Genomic DNA, 20,740 nt, shown 5'->3' with positions numbered 1-20,740 from the left:
AGTCTTAATACTGTAAATGACAAATTGTTTTTATAATGCACTAGTTTTATCTTGGTTATTACTTTACACCTATACACCTAGACATCACAAACTAATGTAAACAGTCAAGTACGCGGCGCTATTCAAAGCAGATCCTTTAACCTCAGTGTGACACTTAGTGTCAAATGATTGGTTTGAGCCCTTTCATTCTTCGATTCCTGTAAACCACTCCATGGATTTATCTTGGTTCACGCAACTTGTTTTCCCTTCCTTGTCTGAGAGGCTTTCATAAGGAACTGTAAATAAATGCAGTTTTCAAAAAACTAAATCAATAAAAACATCACGTAAGGATATTTTTTGTGCTCCTTTATATATTCTATTTGTGCCGTTAGGCGATTACACTGTTTTATAATGCTTGACGAGCCCTTCATTAAGGAACTGTCATTGTACTCCACAAGCCTTGACTGACCCATGAGTGCATTTTGTAGATGGCTGTTCCTTAGTTATCTAACAGAGTTCTGGTGAAAATGGGTGGTGAAATTTACACTTAGGGCAAACAGAGGGGGGTATTTCAAGAAAAAAGACAAAAAATGACCTGTTGCTGTTGAGGCATCACCTGTGAGCGCCCTGGTGATCCCTCCCCAGCAGAGACTGACTGGAAAGGCTAATATCGGAAGGTTGCGTGCTCAAGGTGGATCTATTTTTGTGCCCCAACACACTCAGACTCTTCTGCAGCCGTTTCCTGGAGGAGAAAGGCTATGGCAAAAAAGAGGGTGGGAGACAACAGTCCTTTCCCGTGGAAACGACCCTGTAGGCCGTCTCGGTTGTCTCAGATCTATCCCCTTCTGCCTCTTCTCCATCAAGTTCCCTGGTGCTAGCTTTCTTCCATGGAGTCCTTGCATTAGTGATGATTAACATTATTTGCTGTCTTTAAAAAAAATTAAAGACTACCCATGGTTCTTCAGTTTAGCTCTTATTCTGAAGTATGTTCCATTCATTTTATTAATGCTTCAAAAATTTGCATTCTAAATATATTTTTAAAGTAATAAAATAACTTAAAACTGTTCAAATCCAACAACTTCAGCTGTTTCAACTACAGTATCACTGAGTTCATCCTAGGAGGGAGTGTCCACATACATGTACCACATCCCTTAGGTCATTTTCTCTTCTTAAAAGAAAGTAAAATCCCATAGTTTTCTTTGAGACATCAATAGAAGGGGAAAAATGAGATTGGGCATTTGGATATGGAATGTTTCAACTCTGACACCAGGTTCTGAATTAACACAATTTGGTAATAACCAGTGGCTTTCTGATAGCCCAAATAAAAGAGTAGTGATTTGTAATACAACTATCAGTTTGTTTAATGCGGACAGACTGCTAGTTTACGCTTTCTCTCCACCAAAATAAATGTTTTTAATAATATTAAACCCTACAAGGACCATCGTCTAATTGTGTTTTAATCTATCTGATTTTTGTCTGCTTTGGGCCATGTTATACTGCTTAAGACGTACAGAACAGAATAGTGCTTGGGCAACAGTCAAGTCACTGACGTACATACTAAACCGTACCTTGGGAACAGTAAGATTGAGGTGGTTCATCTAATTCGCTGACAGGCAACGCTGTGGGGGATTCCCGGGCTTCATAGTTTTCTATGAGCTCTAAGAGGCTACTGCTGGAATGGGAAGATGAAGACAATCCAAGTTCCACACATCTTTTTTTACCACAGAGAGAACAATCCTCAGGTGTAGCATTAGGACCCCGAGGCATCGGGACTCCGTCTCTGCTGTAGCTTCTTACAGCTCCACCATGATGCATGGCACGTTCCCTTTGCCATATATAATGAGTTGGAGCAATAGCCATTACCTACAGAGGAAAATTTTAATGTAGTATTTTAGTTCTAAAAAGCCAGCTATTGCAACCAAATAAAGCTGTTTATATTATCCAGTTTATGGTAGAAAGTAGAACAGTAAAATAATTGTTTCCAAGATACTATAGGGAGCTTTATCATTGGAAGATACAGTGGCATATGAGGGAACCCATTAAACCTGAGGGTGACCCGTGAGAACTGATTCCTTTATAAATCAGAAAAACAGTCAAAAAAATAATGTGCTTAATAGCACTAAGCGCAGTTGAAGATGGAAAACCAACTGCTCAAATACAAGATGGGGAATGACCAACTTGGTCAGCGGTAAAAGATTTCAGCGAAGCACCTTAGCACAATGTGATGTGATTGCTAAGCAAACGACACTGAAATGTATAAACAGAAGAAAAGTGTGTAGGAACCATTCAGATAATAAATCTGCCCCTCATTCTCAACGTGGTTTCAAGCCCTTAGAAAAGTACAGAGTGGATCCCAGATTCAAGTTTCCAGTCCCAAGCTCCACAACCTGAGATAGACAACTGGAGAGAGGAATCGGAGGAAAGTAATGAAGGTGATTAGAGAACTGGAAACTGTGATATCTGAGGAAAGGAAATAGAGTGCTTTACTCTGGAAGAGAGACTGAAGGATGACAAATATTTAAATATTTGAGGAGCCAATATGTGGAGGGATGCTTTCCATCCCCAGATCATCATCACCATCATCATCTAGACTGTGAGCTCGTCGTTGGGTAGGGACGGTCTCTATCTGTTGCCGAATTGTACTTTCCAAGGGCTTAGTAGAGTGCTTTGCACACAGTAAGTGCTCAATAAATACAATTGAATGCATCATAAATGGTATTTACTGAGCGCTTACTGTGTGCAGAGCACTGTATTAATACTTGGGAGAGTACAATACAAGAGTTGGCAGACACATTCCCTGCCCACAAAGAGCTTACATACAACTAGAGAGGTGGAATAGTTTTGGTTTTTTTTGCTGAATTCATTTACCTGAAGCTGATTAACCACTGGAATGAGTATTCCTAAGAGGGGCTGTGCAGTTTCCTAAGCTGGAGGTATTTAAAAGCTCAAAAGCTGTAGCTGTAAACAAAATGGCTTAAGGCCAGTTTAAAAAGATAATGAATGTGGGGAAAAAAATGAGACGATTTTCACTACACTGCTATTCCATTAAAATAAAACTTGTCCAAGTCAGCTTTCAATCAAAGCCGAGAAAGTGGGCTTCAATGGCTGGTATAGTGTGGAAAATGAAAGTTCTGGCTAAAAAGCGAAACATGCAAAATTTATCTCAATGACTTCCCAGAAGTCAAAAGAGAAAAATACATTTGAAAATGTTTTTTTCTGGGATCTGGCACAGAAATAGATTGAGTAGTCTAGGTTTTCAAATGAAGCAGGTGCCTTAATTGCTGATGCCTACATAATTTACCCCACCCCCACCAAGGTTAAATTGATGATGTGGTCATGCTTAAAGCTTATTGTAGTTGGGGGAAAACACAGTTTTGAATCCATAAAATCCCACCTTAAAAAGTCACCGAACTCAAGTTACCCTTCTGGACCTAAGAATATAACAATATAATTGTTATAAGGTACTCTCCAAAGTGCTCAGTACATCATCATCAATCGTATTTATTGAGCGCTTACTATGTGCAGAGCACTGTACTAAGCGCTTGGGAAGTACAAATTGGCAACATATAGAGACAGTCCCTACCCAACAGTGGGCTCACAGTCTAAAAGGGGGAGACAGAGAACAAAACCAAACATACTAACAAAATAAAATAAATAAATAGATATGTACAAATAAAATAAATAAATAGAGTAAAAAATATGTACAAACATATATACATATATACAGGTGCTGAGGGGAAGGGAAGGAGGTAAGATGGGGGGATGGAGAGGGGGACGAGGGGGAGAGGAAGGAAGGGGCTCAGTCTGGGAAGGCCTCCTGGAGGAGGTGAGCTCTCAGCAGGGCCTTGAAGGGAGGAAGAGAGCTAGTACAGTGCTCTGCACACAGTAAGTGCTCAGTAAATACAACTGACTGACTGACTGAGGGTGCAATACAAGTGGTTGAACAGTAATTCTCTGCCCCCTACTCACCTAATTTAGGAAGGAAAAATCCTGCACAGAAATGCAGTGGAGCTAAGGCACACCCCAGAAAGTACTGGAAGTTTACTTAGCCATGCTATGAAATGAGGCTCTGCAGTTCCAGTTCTCCCACACAGAGACAAGAGGAAGGTGATATTCTTCCCCCTACCTCTTAAAGTTGTGGGGGAAAGATTAGACAATAATAATAATAATGATGGCATTTGCTAAGCACTTACTATGTGCAAAGCACTGTTGTAAGCGCTGGATTTTCACAGCTTTACTATTGCCCAGTCTCCCCAATACAGGGGAAGAAAGTACAGTCTAATTATTGTAATGGGTCTGTTAGACTGTGCTATAATGCTGCACAACAGCAATCAGTCTTTGGTAAGAGCTGGGTGACTTCAAAACATACAAAAATGTGTCCATTTATTTGTTGTATCATACGTTCCCAAGCGCTTAGTACAGTGCTTTGCACACAGTAAGTGGCTCAGTGGGAAGAGCATGGACTTTGGAGTCGGAGGTCATGGGTTCAAATCCCGGCTCTGCCACATCAGCTGTGTGACTTTGGGCAAGTCGCAACTTCTTTGAGCCTCAGTTACTTCATCTGTAAAATAGGGATGAAGACTGTGAGCCCCCTGTGGGACAACCTGATTACCTTGTAACTTCCCCAGTGCTTAGAACAGTGCTTTGCACATAGTAAGCGCTTAATAAATGCCATTATTATTATTATTATTATAAATATGATTGAATGGAGGTGGTAATGGAGTTGTAAGGGGGAACTACACTTCCCTCATCCCCCGGTCCATCCCCCCGGTCTTACCTCCTTCCCTTCCCCACAGCACCTGTATATATGTATATATCAATCAATTGTATTTATTGAGCGCTTACTGTGTGCAGAGCACTGTACTAAGCGCTTGAACATATATATTTATACATATATATACATATGCATATATACATATATATACACATATAAGCGCTTATACATATATATACATATATATGTTTGTACATATTTATTACTCTATTTTATTTGTACAGATCTATTCTATTTATTTTATTTTGTTAATATGTTTGGTTTTGTTCTCTGGCTCCCCCTTCTAGACTGTGAGCCCACTGTTGGGTAGGGACCGTCTCTATATGTTGCCAACTTGTACTTCCCAAGCGCTTAGTACAGTGCTCTGCACACAGTAAGCGCTCAATAAATACGATTGATTGATTGATTGATTGATCTTGGAGAGTTTGGCCTGACTCTCTGAGTCTTCCCTTTTTGGGATTGGCAGCAGTGGGCTGCTTCGCTCTGAATTTTGGCCTGGGTCATGAGTTGAGTTATCACCTAACCAATCTTTGTGGAAAAGGTCAACGGAGGAAATATGGCTCTGACCGTCATGTTTTCCAAGTTCTTTATTCTGATGTGTAATTTCCATGTGTGCCTCCTTTTGCATTCGTTACTAGACTGTGAGCCCACTGTTGGGTAGGGACTGTCTCTATATGTTGCCAATTTGTACTTCCCAAGCGCTTAGGACAGTGCTCTGCACATAGTAAGCGCTCAATAAATACGATTGATGATGATGATGAACTGTATCTCTGATTAAAATGTTATTTGTTGGCAGACATATTTAATCAGAGGTCTTAGGCAGAGTCCCTGTTTGGATTACGGCCAGATTGCCCATCTTCTTTATTTCCTTGGAATGCCTGGATTGGTGGTGGGCTTCTCTTGCTAGGGACTTTAGAAAAGGTGGTTCCACATTCAAAAAATCAATGAGTCTTATATGATATAACCAATGCTTGTGACACTATAAGCAACCGATCAATCAATCAGTAATATTTATTAAGCACATACTATGTGCAGAGCACTGTATAAGGCCCATACTAGAAGTGGTGTTTGTAAATACAGAATTACATTCTATAAAAGTTTTTATCCACTTCTCTTATAATATGGAGAGTGCATTCTTACAAATCCCCACATAAAGAAAAACTTGCACTGCAGTACTGTGTCCCACACTGTATACATGAGCACAACTGTTTCTCCTGACACCGCACTGAGCTGGGACCAGGCAAAGCTTGTGTCATCAGATGAACAGTCCCTAATTCTACCCCATTGTGTCCTAGGTGAACTACAGTGAAAACAGCAGATGTTCTGGAAAAACTGAGTGTACTAAACATGAATTCATTTAATGACGTGTCCTAGAGTACATTTTCCCCTACATACCAATGTACTTCCAGGGCAAGCTGACCAGAAAACCAAAAATGTTACCTTGTCATTAACATAAAAATCATACAGTAGAGGTAAGCAGAATGTATTAATAGTGAACATGAGTAAAGTGTCATCTGCTGTACTGCAAACATTCCAAAACAAATTATCATAATTCTGAAAATTACACAGATATACTCCATAGGCTAAACTTCAAAATTTAACTTTAGCATCCTTACCTCTTCACAGCACCGTCTGCTTACAATAGCCCTGCAGTCAATTCTATTCCAGAGTTGGTCTCTTAACTTTAAGAAATTAGGAAACAATTTCTTCCAGTTTTTTCCCAAAGCCCATGGAAAAATTTCGTATTTTAACTCTTCTTCATCCTCTTCCACTGTATTAGCCAGATACCTGTATAAATACCAATCCATAGCCACTTTCAGTCTCACTAGTTCTGTAAATGAGAATTCGCTGCCTGTGAATGCTCTGTCTTTCAGATAATTCCCAGATGTCATTCGGCCGGGAGGGCTAGGATAAGGGGGTGGTGCTTCTGCAGCATAAAACCCCTGGGTCACAATGTGCCCTTCTGCTGGAAAAAGTCCTATCCCCTCAGAGAGAGATGCTGTGGCTAAATTAACTCATGAGAAAGAAAGGCCAGTAAACCTTCCTTTCCCCTAAACACCCATCAGGCCAACAAAGCTTCATCCTAGACCCCATCTCCCGCAGGTGAACAGGACCAAAAGACAATTTTAGCAGTATTCTTAGGAGGTACAAAGGTAAAACCGCTTGCCCTGAATTAGTCATTGTTAAATAAGATAGCTGCCCCCTTAAAAAGAGAGTCAATTGTCAGAGCATTTCTTGAGACATAGATACCTATCTTCCGAGAGATACGTGTTTATTATTATTTTACAGAAGTTGCTAAGCAAGAAAAAGATCAATTGTTATTATCTTAGTTAAGCAGAGATTGAATAATTGGCCTTGAAAGAACAATCTTTGGAGACAAAGGTAGCTTTACATTATCAATATTTTGGAATATGTTGCAAATTAGACAGATTCATATAATAAAATATCAGGAGAAAGAGTATAAGCATGCAAATCAACCTCATCGAGTTAAAACTTCAAGCTTTACACCCTATAGGTCCTCAAATGGAATGATTTGCAGCATTAAATGGTATCTACTTTGTCGTACAGCCATATCACGTTATAAATGCCCTTCTAACATACTTTCCTGTCAGCGAGACTAAATTGGAATGCTGTTAGCTTCAGTTCACCTTGACTCAAGCCCTTCTTTTCCACTCCAGTTGATGAATTTAGGCTAATTTGAATAAAGTGATTAAAGCCCACTTCAATTTAGCATTAGATAATGACAATCTCTGTTCTGTGAGTATCAGAAGGTATCTTTTGATGAACAGACTGTGAAAGGATGTGAATAGGGAAATGGAGTGACAGCTGATTAGGTTTAGAGGAGGTTTTTTTAAAAAATATGTTGCGGGAGGAAGAAGATTATGTTTTAAGGCAGAGGGAAAGTAGCCAGCAGAGTGCTAGCAATTGAAAATGGCAGCTAGGGAGGAGAGAAGGTGGGGAGCAAGTGTTTTTAGAAAGTGAGAGGGAATGGGACCCGAGGTCCAGATAGGGGGGTAGATTTTGAAAATAGGCAGGAGATGAGTAGGGAACGTTTCACTTGTAACAATATCTAGTTTTTGTATAGTGCCTTTACTTCTAAAGCACTCTAACATAATTTATGTCATTTCTGCCCTTATAACAACCCTGTAAGGGTTAGACGAAAGGTAGGTATTATTACCCCCATTTCGCAAATGAGGAAACTGAGGTTCAGAGAGGTTAAGTGACTTGACCATGGTTATACAGCAGGCTGGTGGTAGAGCTTGGACTTGAACCTGGAGCCTATGGCTTCCTGTGGTCAGTGAGCTCATCAGAGAAGCAGCGTGGCTCAGCGGAAAGAGCCCGGGCTTTGGAGTCAGAGGTCATGGGTTCAAATCCCGGCTCTGCCAATTAGCTGGGTGACTTTGGGCAAGTCACTTAACTTCTCTGTGCCTCAGTGACCTCATCTGTAAAATGGGGATTAAGACTGTGAGCCCCCTGAGGGACAACCTGGTCGCCTTGTAACTTCCCCGGCGCTTAGAACAGTGCTTTGCACATAGTAAGCGCTTAATAAATGCCGTCATCATTATTATTATCAGAGGCAAGAAACAGGGGAGGAGGGCTTCCTGGAGTTAAAGGTTCGGGATGATGGCTGGAGCAGTGGTTATAGGAGTAACTGCCTGCATTTCTTGCCAACAGCATTATGTAGCCCAAGTGCAAGAATGAAGGAAGCATAATATAAGTTGTTTCAAGGCTGAGGTTGCTGGTTTGAGATCGACAGAGGAACGGTATTCTCTATTTACATAATTCAGAGTCTCTCATTACTGGTACATATTTACACTGCTATTTGTTCTTACAACTATACTGTGTTTAAAAATATATATTTAAATATAAACATACTTTCGAGTATTTTTTTCATCTTAGTAATGTTTCAATTCACTTTATATTATTTCCTCTGGGTACCTATACTTCTCCTTTGATCTTTAAGCGCTGAGTACAGTGCTCTGCACACAGTAAGCGCTAAATAAATACGACTGAATGATCTGTTTTCATGAAACTAGAGTGCTAACTGAGATATGTTAGTAGAACTTTAACATAAATATATATTACAGTTCAGCCAGTTAGTTTAAAGCATACTTACAGAGCAGTAAAGAAATTGATCCTAGTGTGTTCATGTTTACTGAATTTAGCCCTCTTGAAATAAACAAAAGTCATAGCCAGAAGATACTGTAAGGGGAAAGAGAAAAAGTTAAAAATTTAATGTTTCTGATTTTACCCGATCAGGTATTGTATTTATTGAGCACATACTGTGTGGAGAGTGCATGGGACGGCACAATACAAAAGAGTTGGTAAACACAATCCCTGTCCACAAGAAGCTTATAGTCTGGAGGGGGAAACATAATAAATTAATGGAAAGGGAAATAGAGGGATGTAAGGATATAGTCATAAGTGCTGTGGGACTGAGGATGGGGTGGATATAAAATGCTTAAAAGGTGGAGTGAATGCCAGGTGATTAGCGAGTACAGATCCAAGTGCATAGGTGAAGCAGAAGACAGGGTGAGTAGGGGAAATGAGGAATGAGTCTGTTGTGTTGTACTCGCCCAATCAATCAATCAATCGTATTTACTGAACGCTTACTGTGTGCAGAGCACTGCACTAAGCACTTGGGAAGTACAAGTTGGCAACATATAGAGACAGTCCCTACCCAACAGTGGGCTCACAGTCTAGAAGCATTTAGTACAGTGCCCTGCACTCAGTAAGTGCTTAATAAAGATGACTGAAAATCAATAAATAGGATTAAAATCAGGGAAGCCTGGATTTTAGGAAGGCTTTTAAGGTGGGGAGTTTAGTCTGTCAGATATGAAAGGGAAGGGAGTTACAGCCCCAAAGAAAGTTGCGGGTAAGGGATGAGCGAGGTATGGTGAGTAGACTGGCATTAAGAGTGTAGTGAGCAGGCTGGGTTGTAGCGAAAGATCAGTGAGGTAAGGTTGGAGGGAAGAAGCTAATTGAATGCCTTAAAGCTAATGGTAAGTTCTTCTGTTGATGCAGATGTGGATGGACAATCATTGAGGTTTCTTAGAAGTGGGAAAATATGAACTGAATTTTTTTTAGAAAAATGATCTGGGCAGCAGTATGGACTGGAGAGGGGGAGAGACAGAAGGCAGAGAGGTCAGCAAGGAAGCTGACTGCAGTAATCAAGGCCGGGTTTGATAATCGGTTGCATTCATTGTGTACTTAGTATGAGCAGAGCACTGTACTAAGCACTTGGGAGAGTTCAATACGGCAGAGTCAGTAGACATGTCCCCTGCCCCTAAGGAGCTTACGGGCTAGAAAGGGAGACAGACATTAAAATAAATGATGAATATGTATATAAGTGCTGAGGGGCTGGGGTGAATATCAAGTGCTTAAAGGGTACAAATCCAATTTCCGGGAAGAAGTAGAGGAAATGAAGTCTTAGTTGGGGAAGGCCTCTTGGAGGAAATGTGATTTTAATAAGGCTTTGACAGTGGGGTATAGACAGTGGTATAGACAGGTATAGACAGTGGTGAGCCCTTCCACACTGTGAGCCCATTGTTGGGTAGGGATTGTCTCTATTTGTTGTCAAACTGTACTTTCCAACTGCTTAGTACAGTGCTCTGCACTGTACAATAAATACGACTGAATGAATGAATGGTGGTCTGTCGGATATAATAATTTTGGTATCTGTTAAGCGCTTACTATGTGCCAAGCGCTGTTCTAAGCGCGGAAAATGGGGAGAGAGTTCCAGGCCAGAGGGAGGACATGGCCAAGGCTTCAGCGACAAGATAGATGAGATCAAGGTACAGTGAGTAGGTTGGTGTTAGGGGAGCAAAGCGAACAGGCTGGATTGTAGAAGGAAATCAGCGGGGTAAGATAGGAGGGTGACAAGGTGCTTGAGTGATTAATGGTAGGAAGTTTGTTTGATGTGGAGGTGGAAGGGAGGGGGGAGATGTGGCCCGAACAGTTTTTTACAAGACTGAAAGGAAGGCTTAGCTCAGTTGGGCCTGGATGTGGGTGACCCACTCCCTCCACCATTTTAGTGGCTCCTTGGGCCAGGGGTGGTCCATCACCCGGCAGCATGGTAGCAGTGTGTATGCCTAAATGGCACTGTGGTCAAAGAGATTACATGTCCAAATATTCCACAGAAACAACCAAGGACGTGCAGCCCTGTGTGCCTCAAAGTGAGGATGGGCCCAGCTGATTATCCGACCAGGGACTTAGCCCACATTCCTGAAACACTGGTTTCATAAATTGTTAATTTAGTCCCAGCAATCTTCTAATCACAATACCAAAGGTGAAATCACACACACTCAATGAGGGCTGTCAACTATCATTACACTTTTAAATTGCAAAAATTACCCTACCTTATCTGCAACTTTACAGCAGTGATCCATCCATAAAAAGTCTTGAATTAAATCATCGTCTGTAATAATAGGAAACTGTGACTTTTCTACTGAAAATTCCGGGTTTGCTTTTTCTGAAAAGTGTCATCACTGACCCCTTTCCCACCTCCTCCCTTTGGCTTTGAACACCCCCTGACCCCCCAACATATACACAAACACACTCTCTGCACACAGTAAGCGCTCAATAAATATGATTGAACGAATATATGCCAGAAGACCACCTTCCAAGCCTTCCTTATTGAGGTCACGTCTCCTCCAAGAGGCCTCCCCCGATTAAGCCTTCTTTTCTATGGCTTCCTCTCCCTTCTGCATTGTCTGTAAACTTGGATTTGTGATTTGGGGGCATTTGATATTCACCTCTCAGCACTTAGGTACATATCTATAAATTATATAATTTGTCTTCCCCTCTAGACTGTAAGCTCTTTGTGGGCAAGGAACATGACTACCAACTCTGCTGTACTCTCCCAAGCACTTGGTACAGTGCTGTGCACACAGTAAGCACTCAGTTAAAAATGATGATGATGGAAGTACTAATCTTTACATAGTGATCAGTACTTCCTGAAACAAGCAAGAGAAGAATGGCTAAAATCTGTCTGCTGTATAACCTTAGGCAAGACACGTAACTTACCTGTGCCACAATTCCCTCATCTGTAAAATGGAGATTCAATATCTGTTCTAACTCCTTCTTAGACTGTGAGCCCAACACGGGACCTGATTATTTTGTATCTACCCCAGCACTTACAGTGCTTGGCACATAGTAAGACCTTAACAAATACAACTTTTAAAACAGGGTTTCAAAATGCCGGTGTCATGTATCTCCTCCACATGCCTGCTTTTTATGAGTTCTAGTATTATCCTTATAATCGTTACCTGCGTTACCAATCTCTCACTCTGATGCCTTGTTCACCATTTTCTTGACCCTAATTTGGCTACAAAAAGGTGGCAAGGCTGGTGACTTTGAAGAGCCTCAGTGAAATCCCTGAGGAGCTTATAGAAGCATTTGCAGCTTGGCCACCTAGGTTTTATTGAATCGTATTTATTGAGTGCTTATTGTGTGCAGAGCACTGGGCGATGTACTAAGCGCTTGGGAAGGACAAGTTGGCAACATATAGAGACGGTCCCTACCCAACAGTGGGCTCACTCATTAATTAATTAATTCATTCATTCATTCAATCGCATTGATTGAGCGCTTCCTGTGTGCAGAGCACTGGACTAAGCACTTGGGAAGTCCAAGCTGGCAACATCTAGAGACGGTCCCTACCCAACGGCGGGCTCACATTCTAGAAGTGGGAGACAGACAACAAAAGAAAACACATTAACAAAAGAAAATAAATAGAATAAGTATGTACAAATAAAATAAATAAATATAAAGAGTTTTGTTCTCTGTCTCCCCCTTTTAGACTGTGAGCCCACTGTTGGGTAGGGACTGTCTCTATATGTTGCCAATTTGTACTTCCCAAGCGCTTAATACAGTGCTCTGCACACAGTAAGCGCTCAATAAATACGATTGATGATGATGATGATGATGGAGTCAAAGGTCATGGGTTCAAATTCATATTACCTTGCATTTTAGAGAATAGGATTTAAAATGAGAATTTAATTTTGTATTTAAAACATACCTGAACAGAGGTTTCTTAGAGTTCATGATTTACAGTTTAAGCTTACTTATGCCTAAACAGCAAATTAAAATATACTATTTTGAAAGAAAACAATGTATTAAAAAAGGCAACAATAATGTCGATTGTACGGCCAGCTATCTTAAAAGGAGTGTGGTTGGACCCCCCAAGATAAGTAAGGTTGAATGATGCAGAACAAAGAATGCAATAGGAAATATTAGCAGCATATTTAGTCATTTCAGGTATAACTCAAGTTTCCATTACAAGATGGAAATATAGGGAAAAACAGTTACTATGAAGTCTGTGAATGGGTTAGAAAGGGATGGGGCTCTACCAAAACCTGTGAAAAATCTTATCAGGATTCACCAGAATTTCAAAGAGCCAACTGCAGGATTTAAAATTCACTGTTTACTAGAAAAAGATTTTAACAGTACCCATTGACAGCTGTGAGGTGCCAATGACGTCTGATAAGTGTAATATAAATACCTGAGAAACAAGTGAAATACAACAATTTAGGTGAAGTACTCAACTAAAGTGAAAGGAACCCAAAAGGCTTTTTCTCCACAACCTTGGTTTGCTTGTGTTTGAAGCCCGGTATTTGTTCATTCATTCATTCAATCGTATTTATTGAGCGCTTACTGTGAGCAGAGCACTGTACTAAGCGCTTGGGAAGTACAAGTTGGCAACATATAGAGACGGTCCCTACCCAAAAGTGGCCCAGCAGTCTAGATCTGTTCTGTTGCTCCATGTACATTTCTCATAAAAACAATTGGCACAACACTACTTTGCCGGAACACAAAAATATTGATGAAGGAAAAATGTTTTTTCAAAGGTAAAACACTAATAGTTACCCACATACAGTTATTACTGTTATATCACTGTAATATATTACTATATAATACAGTTATAGTTACAGTTAGTTATATATTACTGTTACATTAGTAAACTTGGATTTGTGATTTGGGGGCATTTGATATTCACCTCTCAGCACTTAGGTACATATCTATATCTGCACACAGTAAGCGCTCAATAAATACGATTGATTGATTGATATCATTTGAATAATTGCACCACTCCCCCGCCATTTGAACGTACCAAATAGTTTAAAGAAAGCAGTCATTTCTTGACGCTGAACAAGTATGCACGGTTCTTTGGGGCGTTTAGTCAGGGTACTATTTTGCATGTTCGTTCCCGCAGTTTCCCAGCAATCTTTAAAAATAGGACGTTTTAAATTAACAGCCTTTTTGGGTTGATGCGATCTACTTGCCACGGACTTTACGAGACCCGAATGTGTAGGTGTCGGACAGCAGATCTGATTGTGTCTCATTTTGATTCCTGTAAAAGTGAAAAGGAGGTTACCACACGGACCGTTAGCTCTATTTTCTAAATGTAAGTAAAGGCACTGCCCGAGGCATATAGTACTATGAATAACCTCGTCTACAACGTTTGCTCGTCCTACAGGGCAGATGGCATCGCGCAGAAGTGTGTTGCGCAGGCACCATGGGGTCCAAATGTCCAAAATCGGACGCTCAAGCAGTACATATTTATTACTCTATTTATTTATTTAACTTGTACATATCTATTCTATTTATTTTATTTTGTTAGTATGTTTGGTTTTGTTCTCTGTCTCCCCCTTTCAGACTGTGAGCCCACTGTTGGGTAGGGACTGTCTCTATATGTTGCCAACTTGGACTTCCCATGCGCTTAGTACAGTGCTCTGCACACAGTAAGCGCTCAATAAATACGATTGATGATGATGATGATGGCCAGAAGTCAGAGGACATGGGTTCTACTCCCGCCTCCACCACTTGTCTGCTGTGTGACCTTAGGCAAGCCACTTAGCTTCTCTGTGCCTCAGTTCCCTCATCTGTAAAATGGGGATTAAGACTGTGACCCCTCAATCAATCGTATTTATTGAGCGTTTACTGTGTGCAGAGCACTGTACTAAGCGCTTGGGAAGTACAAGTTGGCAACAACTTGGTACTCCCTCCTTCCTCTCTCCATCCCCCCCGCCTTACCTCCTTCCCTTCCCCACAACACCTGCATATATGTATGTACGTATTTATTACTCTATTTATTTTACTTGTACATATTTATTCTACTTATTTTATTTTGTTAATATGTTTTATTTTGTTCTCTGTCTCCCCTCTCTAGACTGTGAGCCCACGGTTGGGTAAGGACCATCTCTATATGTTGCCGACTTGTACTTCCCAAGCGCTTAGTACAGTGCTCTGCACACAGTAAGCGCTCAATAAATACGATTGATTGTATAGTGCTTAAAAATACTTTTTAAAAAAGTCCACATAAAAAGTGGCATTTAAGCAGCTGGTGTTTTGATTTGGATTGGGGTACTGAAGAGAATTCTGCTTAGTGTAAGAGAATGATTCATTCTTTTCAATATCCATATTTTGGAATTAATAGTGCCTGTCTCTGCCCTACCCCAGCACTTAGAACACATATTCAGTGTTTAACAAGTACTATAGTTATTATCTGGACTGTGAGCCCACTGTTGGGTAGGGACCGTCTCTATATGTTGCCAACTTGTACTTCCCAAGCGCTTAGTACAGTGCTCTGCACACAGTAAGTGCTCAATAAATAAGATTGAATGAATGAATGAATGAATGAACCCGATTATCTCTTATCAACCCCAGCGTTTAGAACTGCTTGGCACGTAGTAAGTGCTTAACAAACACCATTATTATTATTATTAACAAATACCATTATTATTAATAACAAATACCACAGTTGTTAATCACTTTCTCCTCCTTCAAATACCATAAGAATAATACTCATTAGGTTCTTAATCCCAAATCAATCTATAAATCTAATCGATTCAACCCGGCTCTGCCGCTTTATGACATGGGCAAGGCAGTTCATTTCTCCTAGCCTCAGTTCCCTCATCTGTAAAGTGGGGATAAAAATCCCAGTTCTTCCCTCCCCCTTAAATTTATGTGGGACTGAACCGTGTCCGATCTGATTATTCTGGTGCCATTTCTGCGTTTAGCACAGTGCTTGGCACATATTATGCTCTTAAATACCAGTTAATTACATTTTTCTCCCTCAGCACTTCTCTAAGGGAGCCCCAGGTGGAACGGGAACCGTGTCCGATCTGAGTGTTTTGGAGCCATTTCAGCACTTAGTACAGTACTTGGCACATAGTAAGCGCTTAACAAACACCACAATTAATTACTTTTTCTTCCCTCAGCATTTCCCTGAGGGAGCCCTACGTGGGACGGGAACCGTGTCCGAGCTCATTGTATTGGAGCCATTCCAGCGCTTAGTACAGTGCTGGGCACATGGTCGTGGGTTCTAATCCCGACTCCGCCACTTGTCAGCTGTGTGACCTCGGGCAAGTCACTTAACTACTCTGTGCCTCAGTTACTGCATCTGGAAAATGGGGATTAAGACTGTGAGCCCCACGTGGGACAACCTGATCACCTTGTATCTACCTCAGCGCTTAGAACAGTGCTTGGCACATAGTAAGCGCTTAACAAATACCATTATTATTATTATTATTAACAAATACCACAGTTGTTAATCACTTTCTCCTCCTTCAGCACTTCCCTGAGGAACCGTGTACGATATCATTGTATTGGAGCCATTTCAGCGCTTAGTACAGTGCTTGGCACGTAGTACTTGAAGAGCTTAAATACCAGTTACTTTTTCCTCCCTCAGCACTTCTCTGAGGGAGCCCCAAGTGGGACCTTATCCCATCTCACTGTATTGGGGCCATTTCAGCGCTTAGTACAGTGCTTAGCACGTAGTAAGAGCTTAAAGACCAGTTACTTTTTCCTTCCTCAGCACTTTTCTGAGGGAGCCCCAAGTGGGACGGGAACTGTATCCCATGTCATTGTATTGGAGCCATTTCTGCACTTAATACAGTTCTGGGTACATAATAAGAGCTTAAATACCACAGTTAATTTCTTTTTCCTCCCTTAGCATTCTCGGAGGAAGCCCCAAGTGGGATGGGAACCGTATCCCATCTCACTGTACTGGGGCCATTTCAGCGCTTAGTATAGCGCTTGCCACATAGTAAGGGCTTAAATACCACAGTTAATTTATTTTGCCTCCCTCAGCACTTCCCCTCTCATTTGTACTGGAGCCATTTCAGCGCTTAGGCCCTGAACAAATACCCCAGTTGGGAATTATTTTTCCTCCCTCAGCACTTCCCCTCTCATTGTACTGGAGCCACTTCAGCGCTTAGTACATAGGAGGCCCTGAACAAATACCCCAGTTGTGAATTCCTTTCTTTCCTCCCTCAGCACTTCCCCTCTCATTGTACCGGCGCCATTTCAGCGCTTAGTACAGAGGAGGCCCTGAACAAATACCCCAGTTGTGAATTCCTTTCTTTCCTCCCTCAGCACTTCCCCTCTCATTGTACTGGAGCCATTTCAGCGCTTAGGCCCTGAACAAATACCCCAGTTGGGAATTATTTTTCCTCCCTCAGCACTTCCCCTCTCATTGTACAGGAGCCATTTCAGCGCTTAGTACAGAGGCGGCCCTGAACAAATACCCCAGTTGTGAATTCCTTTCTTTCCTCCTTCAGCACTTCCCCTCACATTGTACAGGCGCCATTTCAGCGCTTAGTACAGAGGAGGCCCTGAACAGATACCCCAGTTGTGAATTCCTTTCTTTCCTCCCTCAGCACTTCCCCTCTCATTGTACCGGCGCCATTTCAGCGCTTAGTACAGAGGAGGCCCTGAACAAATACCCCAGTTGTGAATTACTTTCTTTCCTCCCTCAGCACTTCCCCTCTCATTGTACTGGAGCCATTTCAGCGCTTAGGCCCTGAACAAATACCCCAGTTGGGAATTATTTTCCCTCCCTCAGCCCTTCCCCTCTCATTGTACCGGCGCCATTTCAGCGCTTAGTACAGAGGAGGCCCTGAACAGATACCCCAGTTGTGAATTCCTTTCTTTCCTCCCTCAGCCCTTCCCCTCTCATTGTACTGGCGCCATTTCAGCACTTAGTACAGAGGAGGCCCTGAACAAATACTCCAGTTGTGAATTCCTTTTTTTCCTCCCTCAGCCCTTTCCCTCTCATTGTACTGGAGCCATTTCAGCGCTTAGTACAGAGGAGGCCCTGAACAGATACCCCAGTTGTGAATTCCTTTTTTTCCTTCCCTCAGCACTTCCCCTCTCATTGTACTGGCGCCATTTCAGCGCTTAGGACCTGAACAGATACCCCAGTTGTGAATTCCTTTTTTTTTCCTCCCTCAGCACTTCCCCTCTCATTGTACTGGCGCCATTTCAGCGCTTAGGACCTGAACCAATACCCCAGTTGTGAATTCCTTTTTTTTTCCTCCCTCAGCACTTCCCCTCTCATTGTACTGGGGCCATTTCAGCGCTCAGTCCCTGAACAGATACACCAGTTGTGAATTCCTTTTTTTCCTCCCTCAGCAGTTCCCTGAGGCGAGGGGCAACTACCTGACGCCCGCCGGCCGAACCTCAGCCACCCCCAGACACTGGGGCCGGGTTCGGACCGCCTTATTTCGCCAGCTTTTCTGGCGAAAAACCCTCCCTTAGGGAGGCTCAGGGACGGAGAGGGCGGGAAGGACATGGAGGGCCCCGCTGAGGTAAACGACGACGACGACGACGCGCTCGAGCTCCCCCCCGGCCTGGGCGGGAACTCGGCCCCCGGCCCCGGCAGCCAATCAGAACGCGCGCAGCCCTCCCCGCCCGCCGCACTGCGCATGCTCACCGCGAGTCTCTGGTACCTCAGCTCCGTGATCCTCCCCCGACTAACCCCAGTCAGAGGATCCTCCATTGAGCCTCGTTATCGTTCCTTCCATTTCTGCCTTTTTGTTAAATGAGAATATTTTAAAGGGGTTATTTTTATTTTCCTGTCGGTAGCTCGAACTTTCCCACACCCATTACGGCACTTATTTCAGGGATGGGGGCTGAATGAGAAGCAGCGTGGCTCGGTGGAAAGAGCCCGGTCATGGGTTCTAATAATGATAATAATAATAATGATGGCATTTATTAAGCGCTTACTATGTGCAAAGCACTGTTCTAAGCGCTGGGGTGATCAAGTTGTCCCACGTGGGGCTCACAGTCTTCCTCCCCATTTTCACATGTGAGGGAACTGAGGCCCAGAGAAGTGAAGTGACTTGCCCAAGGTCACACAGCAATCAATCGTATTTATTGTGCGCTTACTGTGTGCACAGCACTGTACTAAGCGCTTGGGAAGTACCAGTTGGCAACATATAGAGACAGTCCCTACCCAACAGTGGGCTCACAGTCAGCAGACTTGTGGCAGAGCCAGGATTCGAACCCATGACCTCTGACTCCAAAGCCCGGGCTCTTTCCACTGAGCCATGCTAATCCCGGCTCTGCCACTTGTCAGCTGTGTGACTTTGGGCAAGTCACAACTTCATTCATTCATTCATTCATAGAGCACTTACTGTGTGCAGAGCACTGTACTAAGCGCTTCGGAAGTCCAAGTTGGCAACACATAGAGACGGTCCAAGCAGCATGGCTCAGTGGAAGGAGCCTGGACTTTGGAGTCGGAGGTCATGGGTTCAAATCCCAGCTCTGCCAATTGTCAGCTGACTCTGGGCAAGTCACTTAACTTCTCTGGGCCTCAGTTACCTCATCTGTAAAATGGGGATTAAGACTGTGTGCCCCCCCCCCCCCCCCCCCACCGTGGGGCAACCTGATCACCTTGTAACCTCCCCAGCACTTAGAACAGTGCTTTGCACTAGTAAGCGCTTAATAAATCCCATTTAAAAAAAAAACCCGTGGGCTCACACTCTAGAAGGGGGAGACAGAGAACAAAACAAAACATATTAAAATAAAATAGAATAAATATGTACAAATAAGAGTAATACGTACAAACATATATACATATATACAGGTGCTGTGGGGAGGGGAAGGAGATAAGGCGGGGGGGATGAGGAGGGGGAGAGGAAGGAGGGGGCTCAGTCTGGGAAGGCCTCCTGGAGGAGGTGAGCTCAGTAGGGCTTTGAACTCTGGGCCTCAGTTCCCTCATCTGTAAAATGGGGATGAATGTTCATTCATTCATTCAATCGTATTTATTGAGCGCTCACTGTGTGCAGGGCACTGTATTAAGCGCTTGGGAAGTACAAGTTGGCAACATATAGAGACAGTCCCTACTCAACAGCGGGCTCACAGTCTAGAAGGGGGAGACAGACAACAAAACAAATTAACAAAATAAAATAGAATAGTAAATATGTACAAGTAAAATAAATACTGTGAGCCCCACGTGGGTCAACCTGATCACCTTGAATCCTCCCCAGTGCTTAGAACAATGCTCTGCACATAGTAAGCGCTTAACAAATGCCATCATTATTATTATTGAATGTGGAGTCAAACCTCTCCTCACCAAAAATGCTCCACCTTTATTGAACACTGCTGTTCAACGCTGTCTCGGGTATAAAATGAATGCAGTGACTAGTTACCCAAAACGAACATCTCAGAGGACACCCTTCTAAAAGAATTCTGGAAATGCTAGAGGAAGTCATTAAATGTTCACAATTAAACTAGGACGGATGGATTTTTCTCCAAATGGCATGAGAAGTACAAGCAAAGACCACTATTCTCCTTCTTGACAAGCATGGGTCATAAGAGCCAATTTGTGTCTTATTACCTTATTAAATATCACTAATCACAAGAATCCTCTTCTGTTTCAAACTGGAGCCAGGGATTAGATCAAAGATGAGTGGGGTTTCTTTTCTTTTAAAACTGAGGCAGTCTCCCATGCCTTTTCAAAACAGAAGAGTCGACATATTAACGCTTGGCTGAAACATTTATTAACCTCAGTGCTGGATGTAAAAAGCGGAAATGGACAATTTACACCCCCATGTTTAATTAAACTGAACACAAGAACGGCAGGAGCGGCAGCATGAATTACCAAGAAAGGTCCTAGAGGTCATGCCAGGAGAGAGCAGGACAGAGATTTGGGTAGGGTTAGGATAGAAGGCATAAAGGGAAATAAAGAGAGCTCCATTTTGC

The 20,740-nt window shown here is 42.4% G+C and overlaps 1 protein-coding gene across 3 annotated transcripts; it reads right to left on the bottom strand.

The window, feature by feature from the left end:
* Positions 1 to 176: 176 nt before the first annotated feature.
* SPDYA (speedy/RINGO cell cycle regulator family member A) lies at positions 177 to 20,464 on the bottom strand. 3 transcript variants are annotated; one of them, XM_038751799.1, is made up of 7 exons: positions 20,376 to 20,464; positions 13,863 to 14,102; positions 11,113 to 11,171; positions 8,871 to 8,956; positions 6,370 to 6,541; positions 1,548 to 1,842; positions 177 to 275 (listed from the first exon to the last, which is right to left on the bottom strand). In XM_038751799.1, the coding sequence occupies exons 2-7, from the start codon at positions 14,092 to 14,094 to the stop codon at positions 184 to 186; spliced, it is 936 nt and encodes a 311-aa protein (XP_038607727.1). In that variant the 5' UTR covers positions 14,095 to 14,102; positions 20,376 to 20,464; the 3' UTR covers positions 177 to 183. The 3 variants fall into 3 exon arrangements, with proteins under 3 accessions (XP_038607727.1, XP_038607726.1, XP_038607725.1); XM_038751798.1 differs by lacking the exon at positions 20,376 to 20,464 and adding an exon at positions 18,468 to 18,555; XM_038751797.1 differs by lacking the exon at positions 20,376 to 20,464 and adding an exon at positions 18,194 to 18,275.
* Positions 20,465 to 20,740: the final 276 nt, after the last annotated feature.

Source organism: Tachyglossus aculeatus, chromosome 9 (genome assembly GCF_015852505.1).
Source record: "Tachyglossus aculeatus isolate mTacAcu1 chromosome 9, mTacAcu1.pri, whole genome shotgun sequence".
NCBI lineage: Eukaryota > Metazoa > Chordata > Mammalia > Monotremata > Tachyglossidae > Tachyglossus > Tachyglossus aculeatus.
This window is presented reverse-complemented; position numbering and strand designations above follow the sequence as displayed.